The sequence below is a fragment of the Oreochromis niloticus genome, linkage group LG3 (assembly GCF_001858045.2).
Source record: "Oreochromis niloticus isolate F11D_XX linkage group LG3, O_niloticus_UMD_NMBU, whole genome shotgun sequence".
NCBI lineage: Eukaryota > Metazoa > Chordata > Actinopteri > Cichliformes > Cichlidae > Oreochromis > Oreochromis niloticus.
In genome coordinates, this window is record NC_031967.2 from 33,447,030 (window position 1) to 33,459,450 (window position 12,421).

A 12,421-nucleotide genomic window follows, 5' to 3' on the forward strand; every position below is an offset into this window, starting at 1 on the left:
TTCAGTGGGCCCAGGTCTGGGGTTGAGGGGCTTGTCCTCGGCTTGTCTCCCTCCCGGACAAATGTTGATGAGAACTGTCGCTCCTCTTGGTTCATGAAAGGTTGAGCGTTGATGGATTTCCTTTTGCGCTCAACTTTCTCAGCCAGACAGCTGAGGACCTGGTTGTGTGTCCATGTGTATCTGCCCTGAGTAAGGCTAGTCCTACAACCAACCAAGATGTGCTTGAGTGTGGCTGGGACTGTACACAGGGGGCAGGATGGGTCCTTTCCAAACCACAGCTGCAGATTTATTGGGGAAGGTAGCACATCGTATGTTGCTCAGATGATGTGCCATATGTTCACAGGGCACTCACTGTTTACTTGACTGTGAGCCAAGTAAACAGTGGTACAAGTAAAGGTACCAGAGTTTCTTTATTTAATTTTTAAAACAAATATTTATTTCATGTTTTTATTATTATTATTATTATTATTATTATAATTATTATTATTATTATTAGACAGTAGGGTAATTCTCTCTTTGCATGGTGGTATGGCACCAGTTTGGCTCCCTCATTGAACTGTGTTGTTGCTGCGGCCTGTTCATCTCTTGCTTATCACCTCTATTTCCTGCCTAAAAGGAAAACAATCCCTGATGTTACAGCTGGCGTTTTAAGGACTGTGATCCACGTCCAGTGAGAGGACTCTGACGGCCGTAGAACTGGTGAACACAAACGAACATTAAAATTATATTTCAAAATTAAAACATATTACAATATTCAATTCACAAATTTTTTTTTTTTTTAAACATACCACTTTGGCCTGCAAGTGGAAAAACTGGTGTATTTGGAAACTTAGTACTTCTAATTTCTTTCTTAGCTTGATATTCATGAGGTTAGACCGTTGCAATGACCAGCTTCTCTGACTTTGAGCTAAACCAGAAGTGATCTCTGCCCTTACCTCAAAGTTACTAAATTTGCGAAAAAAATTTACAATATACTAATCCTTCACACAATTACACAATTAGGAAAATGTTAGGAATGCATTTCAACAGCTGTTACAGTATTTAAAAGTAGAAAGGGAGGGAGAGCCTTCAGTTTTCAGACCCCTCTTCTATGGAACCAGCTGGATGATGCCAGCACTCAGCTCATCGCATCTCTAAATGGTTACTGGAAGCCAGGGCGAGATTACACTGACCGTGTGGTCGTAGGACGCGATTCTTTAATCTTAACAAATGCTAACTTCAATGACAACGGACATTATGAGTTTACCTGCAACAGGAAACACTTGGAAGCTTACAAGCTGGAGGTATTTGTGCCCTCTGAAGTTGCTGTATCCGAGGGTGGGGATGCCATCCTCCCGTGTCGCTCTGTCACAGCGGGCCAGTCGGTGAAGTCTGCGCGCTGGAGGAGAAACGGGGAAGTACTGCTGGAGCTGAATGGTCGGACAGGGGGAATCACATACGGGAATCACTTTAACAGAAGCCGGGTATCGATACCATCTGACTGGGACCGACGGGCAGACCTGTCCCTCACCATAAAGGGAGCTCAGCAACAAGACGGAGGAGTTTATTACTGTGATGTAGAGAAGGCCGAGAAACACCGCTCTGCTGTGCGCCTGCGAGTGTGCAAACCACCGGTAAGTGCACCACACCCTGCTTTATCTGGCAAACTGATTGATTTACAGCAGAAAGGCTTTAAATACAACACCTGCATTTGATGCCTTGCCAGTCAGTGACTTTCTGGGTGTGAATAACTTTACCATACTGTGCCAGGATGACTCTGCTGTGACAGCATCGATTACAACAACACTGATCTCTGTCCTGGCAGCAAAGACACACAGTTCAGGTTTTAACTATGTCGTTCAGGAATTTAACAAGATAACAGGCACCTGCAGGTGATTTTGTGGCTTAAACTGGGATTAACCCTTTCCCCTCCCCTACTCAGATCACAGATTGCACATAAACATTTCGTCTTGATGTTTTGCTGTAAACTGTGTGATATTTGATTTGCTGTAAACTGAAAGGCATTTAAAGCTCCAACAAACTGCACTGACTAACACGTCTGATTTTCATGTCTTCTTGCCGTCTGCAGGAGTCCTACCACTGGATATGGATCACAATCATCATAACAGCAGCTGTGACATCTGTGATTGGTTTTACTCTCAAGTTCTTTTGGGGCTGGAGAGAGAAGACCAAGGGTGTACATGCATGAAGAGAGCAGAGGAGACAGTGCCCGAAACAGTCCACTAAATGACCAATCATTTATAATCAGGAGGAAAGCACATCTCTAAAAATTGCCCTGCCAAGTCTTCTGATGTTATACTGCCTGTAAAAATGAATAGAAATAACTTTTTGTAGTGCATTACTTTTAGTACCAAAGTCCAAACCCGAACCTTTATTTCACTGTGTAATGAAAGTCATCATGGCAAAATAAACAGCAGATATCTGCATACTGCTAACTTACAGTATAAAGATAAAAGAATACACAGATACAGAGATTTCTTTCTAGCTTTTGACTTATTGATTTATTTGTGTCTTCTTCTTCTTGGCAGCTCTTCACTTGGTACAGTTGAAGGTCTGTCCTGAGAGAGAAGGTATAGCTTGGTTATAGCAACAGCTAATAATCAATTTATTTGATTTCTTCATTGATCTGTAAGAGGCTGGAGCTTATGGTTAATGAATTCAACAGTCTGGGTCGAGTAGTTAAATTTATTATCATTGTGTTGAGGACAAAAGAGTCTTCAGGCCTCCAAAAGACCTTTTAAAGGTTCCAGGTGCCACCAAGTGTGACTGAGCAGGAGACTGAATGTAGATATAAATGTTCATTTCAGATTATTGGCTGTAGGGTAAGGTTTCTATTATGATTTAATGCCAACAAGTTTAGCTTAGTTCCTTAGTTTATTTGATGAGGACACCCGGTGTACTGCTGTGGTTTGTGGGTCAGTTGGTTGCAGTCAATGAAGGGCTTCTAGTAAATACGAGAGGCTGTTGCTGAAACCATAAACCACCAGCCATGTGCTTCATGCTTCCTCGCCTGTTAGCTTTGTGAATTGTTGTTGTTGTTGTTTTGGAGTCATTAAATGCAACAAGGTCTTCAAATTAGCTTCCAATGCAGCATTCATGTTAATATGGATTGTCCCTGTTGTATACGCGAATAAAATACAAAAATAAATAAATAAAACACAACAAAAGACTTGTAACTGTCCCTGAGACAGTTAAAATAAAGTTGGTTATTTCATATGTTTCTGTGATAGGTTCATGATTAATTTAGTTCATTTATTTATAAGATAAGATGATAAAAGTGTAACATTGATAAAAAACATGTCTAAAATATGTGATTACAAAATATGGGTTTGTTAAATATGTAACGTGCTGTAAAGTTTGTATGAGGTAGAGTTTGTAATGGTCACATGACCAGAGTTTGGCTGAGAACACAACCATGGCATTGTGAAGCTAGCATGGATACAGAGCTATAGATGCATCTACAGTCTCAACGTTAATGTTATTCTGCATGTGGTCCAAGAGGCGCACACGGTATGGTTTCATGTATATTGTTTGTATAATGTTGCATACGTGTTCTACACTGGTAATAAGAGGACATTTTTGTGATATCCATTATTTTGCATTTTTTCTGTTCTGCTTGCTCAAGATGGTTTATGGACACTGATATGAGAGACTGATAAGCTCAAAACATTTATGTTGTAAACTTTGTGTTTCTTCAGTTTTCACGGTGTCTGAAGACAATAAGAGTGAGAGAGAGAGAAATTAATTTCCGAAGACATCAGTATGATGCGTGGCCATTCTTCGTTGGACCCCTGTAGTTACAAGACTTATGGGCAGCACGGTGGTTAACACTGTTGCCTCACAGCAAGAAGGTCCTGAGTTCAGGCCAGGGTCTTTCTGTGTGGAGTTTGCATGTTCTCCCGGGTACTCCAGCTTCCTCCCACAGTCCAAAGACATGCAGTCAGTGGGGATAAGATAGGTTCATTGGTAACGCTAAATTGCCCATAGGAGTGAGTGCGAATGGTTGTCTCTGTCTATGTGTTAGCCCTGCGACAGACTGGCGACCTGTCTAGGGTGTATCCCACCTCTCGCCCTAAGGCTCCAGGCACCCCCACGACCCTGAAAAAGGACAAGCGGAAGCGGATGGGGAAAAAAACTTATGACTTCTGACACACATCCCTTGTTTTCAGTCACAGTCACGTTAATTGATTCAGCTCCCTCCCCTTTTTGAATGCATCTTTTGCAAATGTGGAAAGAATTGACGGTGCAGTTTAGGCACACATATAAGAATATGAAAAGAACCTAAAAATGACCTGTCTCTATTTCCTCACGGCTGTTCTCAAGTTTTCTTATTTTAAAATGATTCGTTGTGCTTGATTAATCTGGAAAAGCAAAGGGACACAACCTGAGAGACGCATGCTGTGCTCTTCTGTAGGTTAGACTGTGATAATCTCTCTCAGATCAGCGTTGTCCTCCTGGATTGGGTGATTTTAGTCTATGCTTGAAATAAAGTGCGAGCGGAAATTTAGCCTGCAGGGATTTCCGAGTGACACGCCTTGAGAAATCGCCTCACAGACAAATGAATCAGAGATATGATAACAAATGCAGAGAGGAATGAGAAAGTTAGTAAAATTACGCCCTCATACTCCTCCCCTGTCTGCAGCATGTTTTAGCGATGTCAGTCTCTGTGTTCTAGTAAGTAAGTAAGTAAAATTTATTTATATAGCACTTTTTAAGACAAGAAGCTGTTACAAAGTGCTTCACATGGGAATGAAGGCATGTCAAACAAACAATATAGCAATATTAAGGAAGTATAAAAGTATATCAAACAAAGCAATAGTACAGTATAACTATAGCATAAAACAACATATTACACACGAACATTACCCAAATGCCTGTCTAAACAGATGTGTTTTAAGCTGTTTTTTAAAAGAAGCCACAGTGTCGATGGTGCATAGCGGGGGGGGGGGGGGGGGGGGGGGGGGGTGTAAACCGTTCCACAGTATTGGAGCCAGGGTTTGAAAAGCGTGATCCCCCTTCGTTTTCAGACGGGTCCGTGGAATAGATAGAAGACCACAATCAGTGGATCTAAGAGTCCGCTTTGGAGAGTAGGGTTGGAGAAGCTCCGTGATATAGGTGGGGGCCTCACCTTGTAGAGACATAAACGTAAAGGTGAGGATTTTAATCTTATATCTATACCCAACCGGAAGCCAGTGCAAGGATTTTAGTATAGGAGTGATATGGGAAAATTTATTACTGTGGGTTAAAAGCCTTGCTGCAGCATTTTCAACCGCTTGGAGCCGATTTAGTGAAGCCTTAGATACACAGGAGAAGAGTGCATTACAATAGTCTAGCCGGGAGGAAATGAAGGTGTGGACAAGCATCTCCAGTTCAGTTGTGGAGACAATAGTCCTGAGTTTGGCAATATTTCTTAAATGAAAAAAGCAGGAGCGGGTCACAGATTTAATATGAGCGTCAAAAGACAAAGATTGATCGAAAATTATCCCAAGATTCCGAGCAGTAGTTTTTATCGAGGATGAAAAGGCACCCAGATGTTGACTAATTTGGGGCTTGATATTCTCTGGAGCAAGGATTAAGCACTCGGTCTTGTCTGCGTTCAGCTGCAAAAAATTGTTTGTCATCCAAACATTAATTTCCTTAGACAGTCCATAAGAGTGGATAGCTTGTCTAATTCCCAAGGTTTAAAGGAGATGTATAATTGGATGTCGTCTGCATACAGATGGTAGGAAATATTTTTGAAACCGCTAATGATCCGGCCTAAAGGAAGAATATATAGTGAAAATAACAGGGGGCTTAAAACCGAACCTTGTGGGACTCCACATAGAAACTTAGCCGCATCTGATCGGTAGTTTCCCACTGAGACTAAAAGCGTTCTATCCTCCAGAAATGAGGTGAACCACTTTAGGACAGATCCAGATATCCCTACCATAAGATTTAAGCGATGGATTAAAATCTGATGGTCAACGGTATCAAAGGCTGAGCTAAGGTCCAGAAGAACTAGGACTGAGCAATCACCCCTGTCTGCAGCCATCAAGAGGTCATTTGTGACTTTCAGGAGAGCTGTTTCTGTAGAGTGTAGCTTTCTAAAACCCGATTGAAATTTATCAAGAATATTATGCTTCTCCAGCGCTTTCTTTACTTGTAGCCAAACGACTTTTTCTAAGATTTTAGAGATAAAAGGAAGTTTTGAGATGGGCCCGAAGCTTGACTGAAGTGTTGGATCCAGGTTAGGCTTTTTCAGCAAAGGTTGAATAACCCCCTGTTTAAAGCACCTGGGAACAGAGCCAGATAGCAAGGAACAGTTTATCAGCGTGACTACAGAGGGCCCGATGGTATCAAAAACTTTACAAAATAAATGAGTAGGTAAGACATCAGCTGAACTCATTGAGGGATTCAATTGGGTCAGTATTTCCAATAGATCTTTTAGAGAAACTGGGAGGAAAGATTCCATAATTATGGAGTGTGAAAGATCATGGTTGAAGGGGTTACCTAAGGGAGTTATGTTACCTCTTAGGCAACTGATCTTATCTTGAAAAATTTTTAAAAATTCACTACAGTCCTTATCTGAAAAGACAGGTGTACATGGCATTGGGGGGGAGACGATGCTACTCACTGTATCAAAGACAACTTTAGGATTTCTTCTTCCTACCGCAAGTAGTTGGGAGAAATAAAAGTGGCTCTTGAGTCTTTCACCATGTCATTAAAGGTAGATAATAGTTCTTTTAAGTGGAGCTTATGAACCTCAAGTTTTGTGATTTTCCACAGGCGCTCAGTTTTACGGCACATTCGCCTAAAGCTGCGGATAGCTTCTGTGAACCAGGGCGGGCATTTAACCGCGCTGCCTTTCCTGATTTTAAGAGGAGCCACTTTATCTAGAATTTTTTGACATTGCGAGTTGAAGGAGGCCACTTGCTGATCTATATCATCTGTTTCAGATAAATTGTTATCAAACAATTCCATAAATTCTTCTACCACAGAGTCATTAATTAATCGTGAATGCTTCACATGAACAGAGGGTAGAGTGTCACAGGTAAAAGAGAGATCAAATAAAAGATATTTATGATCACTAATAAAAATGTCTCTGCAATGAACTGGGCCGATATCCAGACCCAGTGATAAAATCAGGTCCAGGGTGTGGCCACCGCTGTATGTTGGCCCAGTCACATGTAGGGCAAAAGAGTCTAGAAGAGTGAGAAAATCAGAAGCAGCGTGACATGAACTGTCATCAACATGAAAATTAAAGTCCCCCAGCAGAAGGATTCTTTCGAGCTTAATGGTGGAGGATAGAAAATCCCCAAACTCCACTACACTCAAAAAAATGAATGAGATGGATTGTTCAGTGTATATTAATTATTTATTTTCATTTTACTTAAAATATATGTTTTTGTTAAGTTAACATATGTTTTTCTAATGAAGTCTACGTAATTGTGTCTAATATTCAACGTACATTATACTAATGTGTTACTTGATGGCATAACATTTAAGTCAATTAGGATCGATATACTTTGTATATCCACAAGGTGGCACTAATGCAAAAACAGTTGTAATGAAACCGCGAAGAACAACAAGGTTTCAAGGCTTGGGCCTGCTCATGCGCAAGACTTCAAATTTAACTTAAAAACGTTGTTTTGGCGCCAAGCTGCTGTTTCTTTGAGAGGTAAGACCACTTTTTTCTTTGACTATGTTGTGTAGTATCTACATGTCGAGCACGGTTATATTTTGCGTTTGTCTTACAAGACATGTTATATCGTTTGCGTGCGCTTCTTCTACATTAGTTTTACTGGGTCCTGGACATGCTTATTTTGTGGACTGTGTAAGAAACATTTTTATTGTTTTTTGTTTTATTAAGGGATTAGCTACCGGGGTTCATGGGGTTATTTTTTCATTTGCTTTCTTGGGATTCCTTTACTGTAATCCGAGAGTCATAAAAATCGAATAGGATAGCAAGGATAGCATAAAGTGACATTTAAAATCCAAAAAGTCGAGGGCGAAAGCCACTGTGACACCATTGTTATGCTCTATCAGTAATCTGTATTATGTAAAAATGGTCTGTAAATACAGCATGTTTCCTAGCGGAGTTATACATATCAACATAGTTATTAATTACAGTTTGTTAAATTACACACTTAATTTTTTTAATAAAATTATTCACGACATATGAGTGGACAGACAGTGGAGGTCGACAGACCTGGTGATAACTGCTTCTATAGAAAGTTAGCACAGTGTCAATCTCTTGCTTTTCTTCTGAGTAGTGTTTTATTTAGTTGTAATTCAATCAATAATTTGCTTCTTGAAATTAAGTAATAAATTTCTTGTTTTACTTTATAAATTTCAGATCCTGCCTTTGCCTGCTCCCTCCTATACTGATGTGGTGTATGTGGTACTGCTGAGCTTGTATGTGGTATGTGAACTGTTATACTTTTAAAAACAAAACTGTTTTATAAGTTAAGTTTTCTTTACTGACCCATCCCATGCCCCTGTCATTTCTTCTCCAGATCTGAACCATTGTAAAGGTTGCAGTTCAAAGACCTGAGGTATGAAATTCTTTTCAGATCAGCTGTGATCAATATTTTTTGGAACTTGATAAATAACAATAAAAGCTGTAATGGCTCCATTAGCATTTTGTGTAAATGTTTCTGTTAAAATTATAGCTTTAATGAGGTCTTTCTACATTAGTTTTAGTTATAATGTATATGTGTACATATAGTATGTATATTTACTGTACAGTATGTTGTGTTTCTTGACATGTTTTCAGGTGAAAGCAGAATTTGTGAGGATTACTACTGCTCCACTTGTTCCAAGGCTTTTTGCACAACTTGACCAATACACTGACCAGCTCATAAAAGTCTTCAAGAAAAAAGGAGGCGCTGCAGGGAAGAAAATTAGACAAATTTTGACCCCTGCCACACAGGTGCGTTATTCTGTTGGTAGCAAAATATTATGGCTAATAAGATCACTTTCAAATTTAAACAGCTAGTGTATGGTAGCTGCACAGTGTACTTACATTTATATTAAGCAAGACAAAATTTGGTACTCAAAACTTTGGAAAATTAAAATTACCTAAACATAAGTAAAATCTGATCCCTCAATTTCGGGTTAAACCAGAAGTGAATGTTTTTATGTTAAGATCAGTTTTTGAATGCAAAAAAGATGATGTATTAGTTTGTCTATATCTCCACTATGGACATATATAATGTGGTGGAAACCCTGCCCAACAGGTTAACTATTCATGTCCATGTGATGATTAGTTGGTCTTGTGTACATGTCTATCTGTGCAGTGAATATGTCTTTCATTTTACGTATAATGTGAGTGTGTGTCATCCTAAAGTATTTCTGTTTTCTCTTCCTGTATCTCTGCCACACTCTACAGAAGGAAACTATTGAAAAGGGGAGGGAGTGTGTCCTCAGGGCACTACCTTTTTACCTGAATGAAGACCCAAGCATCCTCTTCAAAGAATAATTGGTTGGTAATTTTAGTTTAGTTTTTTATCTGTATTAAACCAAATTTTGAATAACTAATGTTGTTGCATGTTGTAATGTTGTTGTTGTTGTAATTTGCATGGAACCTGTTTAAATGTTTTGGGGAATCTTCTTTTATACCCAAACTATTTATATTTATTGTTGAATCTGTAGTCTAAAATAGTGGCTCACTGGGGTGCATGTTCCTAATATTGTGTTTACTTCATTAAAGGGTAGCTTTGGCTCTTTTTTTTTTCTTTTCCTTTTTTAAATTTAACTGGACGCCATTTTTCTTTGTTTTTGTGTCTAAGCTACAGCTACAGCTGTTCAGAGGGAGCTGGAACAAATTACCCTTGCTATCTTTACCATCGAAAGAGCTGATGCCAGCACTCCTCCAGCCGATGTGGGTATAACCATCTAGGGTGTTCTGCATGACCTGGAAAACATGGCCTCTGCATGTGCACTCTTAATGGGTGGGATATATGCACTGAATCTCAGTTAACCTCGAGACTGAAAGCTTTCGTTGAAGTACTTCAGAAGCTCTTCCTTCATCCGGATGTCAGCAGACTCTTGACAGACTCTTGAAGGTACAGATGCTCAAGAATAAACTGAATGAATAAGCCAACCCTTAATTTGGATGTTGAATGTTCTGTCAGATGGACAGAAGTTTTTCGGAGGCTGAATGGGAATAAAATGGTAATTTGTAAATGACAGATAAAGGGAAAATTACATTTAAGAGAAATTTAGAACATTTTGAAAAGTTTGTAAACTACTACAATTTGAGAGATTTTACTCTTGTGGGGGGGCTAGTAAGAGACAATCAAAAGTATTGAGATTTAAAGGATTTAATTGACAGACGATACTGCACCAGAAATGTTGAAGGGTGGTGTGTATATTAGCGTTCAAGGCATATTGTTATGAGGTGGAAATATGTTCATATTCTGTTTGTGTTACATTGTGTGCATTGTAAAGGTAATTGCAATACATACTAAGAATAAGGGTAAGTTAGGAATGCAGGATGAATGTATATTTTGCGGACTTTTAAAGACGAACAATTGTTTGCATGTTAAAATGTTTACAACTCAAGTTTTTTGCCCAAACACTGGTAAAATAAACGTTGACAGTGGCAAGTGTTAAATGGTTACTGTTGGGCTGTTGCAAAAAAACTGAACGCTGACAAGCTGTTTTATTGTTAGACAATAATGCTGGCATGTTTTATTAAAGTTTTATTTGAGATGGTGATATAATTTTCTTTGATTGCTAATATCAGTGGACTATTTATTATTATTATTATTATTATTATTGTTATTATCATGATCATTACATTATTTTTTTTAATTGTGGCTGTGGAGGTGGACACTTCACTTTGCATTGTTAAAGGAAAGCACTTCATTGGCGTTGTGTTACTGGACTGACCCTAAGTAATCATTGCAAATAGCAACTTTGCTATCCATTTTAGACACTAGAAGAAAAAACACTCCACAGACCTTCATCACGTGTGCATAACTCAAGTGTCATCTTATCAACATGTTATGTGGTCTTCAATGTTTTTTTTCTTCTATTTCTGGCAGATACAGACATTTAATTTAAAGTCTTGATGTTGCATCTGTCTACATACTGTTAGTTACTGACCCTAATGAGCTGTTGTGTTTGATTTTGGACTGGGTTTACACAAATGCTCACTGAATGTGTTGGCAATAAAAGAAATTTTAAAAAATAAGTTGGATGTACTTAATTCATTTGTGTGGAACCTGTTGACAAAATAGATTTATGTAAAACTAATTAGTAAAGCACAAGGTGGCTGAAAATATAATATTTGAATTAATCTAACTGAAATTTAACATTTTACTGCCACAAATAAGAAATGTTTTTAAGTAACTAAACTATCTAACCTGTAAATATATCATCTATGTTCATACAACATAATTTGATTTAGGTAGTCTTAAATATGTCTTGTTAATCTTAAGTAGTTTTTTAAAATTAGATGAACTAAAGATTTTTGCTTTAAACTAACACAATGCAATTTCGTGGAACCTGTTGACAAAATAATTTTAATTAAAGTCAACGTTTCATTTTTCTGAGTGAAGAAATTCCTGGCTAGTCCCGGTGGCCTATAGATTAAAATCACATAAAAGGGATGAGTCCTATTGATCTTCATCATCTGAATCTCAAAGGAGATAAAGGAAGGCGTCTTCACCAGCCGACAGAAAAAGGAGTTTCTAGCAATAACTGCCAACCCACCGCCACGTCCTGAAAGACGCGGTGTGGTTAGGTACTTACAGTCTGCTGGGCACAGTTCATTGAAATGAACAAATTCCATATTCCGCTGCCAAGTTTCGGTTAGGAACATAAAGTCCAAGTTATTCCTAATAAAAAGGTCATTGAGAACAAATGCCTTATTTGAGATCGAACGGCAATTTAATAGGGCCATGTTAATCGGTGGTGCTGGAGCATCACTATTTACACCCTGAGGGCCTTGGCGCAGGTTCGTACTGCACACTCCTCGGGATTTCTTACCGTTTGGTATAATCCGTGGGACAATGAGATGGTCACTCACATGGTCTGGGAAAACTGTTCTCAGACACGGCATCCTGACGAAGCCCGTGCGGGGAAGCCATGCATTTAGCTGGAGGTCCGTCTTAGCAAAAACATCCAATGTTGAGAGCTCCAACATTGGATGCTCTCGTATGCTCTCGTATGTTTTATTAAAGCACTCTTGAGCTGACATTATATGTCATCTCATTTTCACAGCCAAGGACGCAAAGCTGCAATGTTTATTGAACTAAACCGGGCCTAGAAATCCAACCTGAGGCACCGTGATGACTTAGACTGCTCAGAATACTTGCCTGGAGGGTTTCATGCTTCCTCGCCTGTTATCTTTGTGAATTGTTGTTGTTGTTGTGAAGTCATTAAATGCAACAAGGTCTTCAAATTAGCTTTCAATGCAGCAGTCATGTTAACA

The 12,421-nt window shown here is 39.0% G+C and overlaps 1 protein-coding gene and 1 long non-coding RNA gene across 3 annotated transcripts; both read left to right on the top strand.

Annotated features, from left to right (window-relative positions):
* The first annotated feature begins 256 nt into the window (after positions 1 to 256).
* Positions 257 to 3,048, top strand: LOC112845462 (uncharacterized). Its single transcript, XM_025904867.1, has 3 exons — positions 257 to 298; positions 1,101 to 1,613; positions 2,069 to 3,048. The coding sequence occupies exons 1-3, from the start codon at positions 257 to 259 to the stop codon at positions 2,186 to 2,188; spliced, it is 675 nt and encodes a 224-aa protein (XP_025760652.1). The 3' UTR covers positions 2,189 to 3,048.
* A 4,530-nt stretch (positions 3,049 to 7,578) lies between these two features.
* On the top strand, positions 7,579 to 11,179 carry LOC109197572 (uncharacterized). Of its 2 annotated transcripts, XR_002058626.2 has the most exons (6): positions 7,579 to 7,657; positions 8,336 to 8,401; positions 8,496 to 8,534; positions 8,756 to 8,911; positions 9,371 to 9,463; positions 9,771 to 11,179. It is a non-coding gene; the product is annotated as an uncharacterized LOC109197572 (long non-coding RNA). The 2 variants fall into 2 exon arrangements; XR_003216304.1 differs by lacking the exon at positions 8,336 to 8,401 and having other exon boundaries at positions 7,590 to 7,657.
* Positions 11,180 to 12,421: the final 1,242 nt, after the last annotated feature.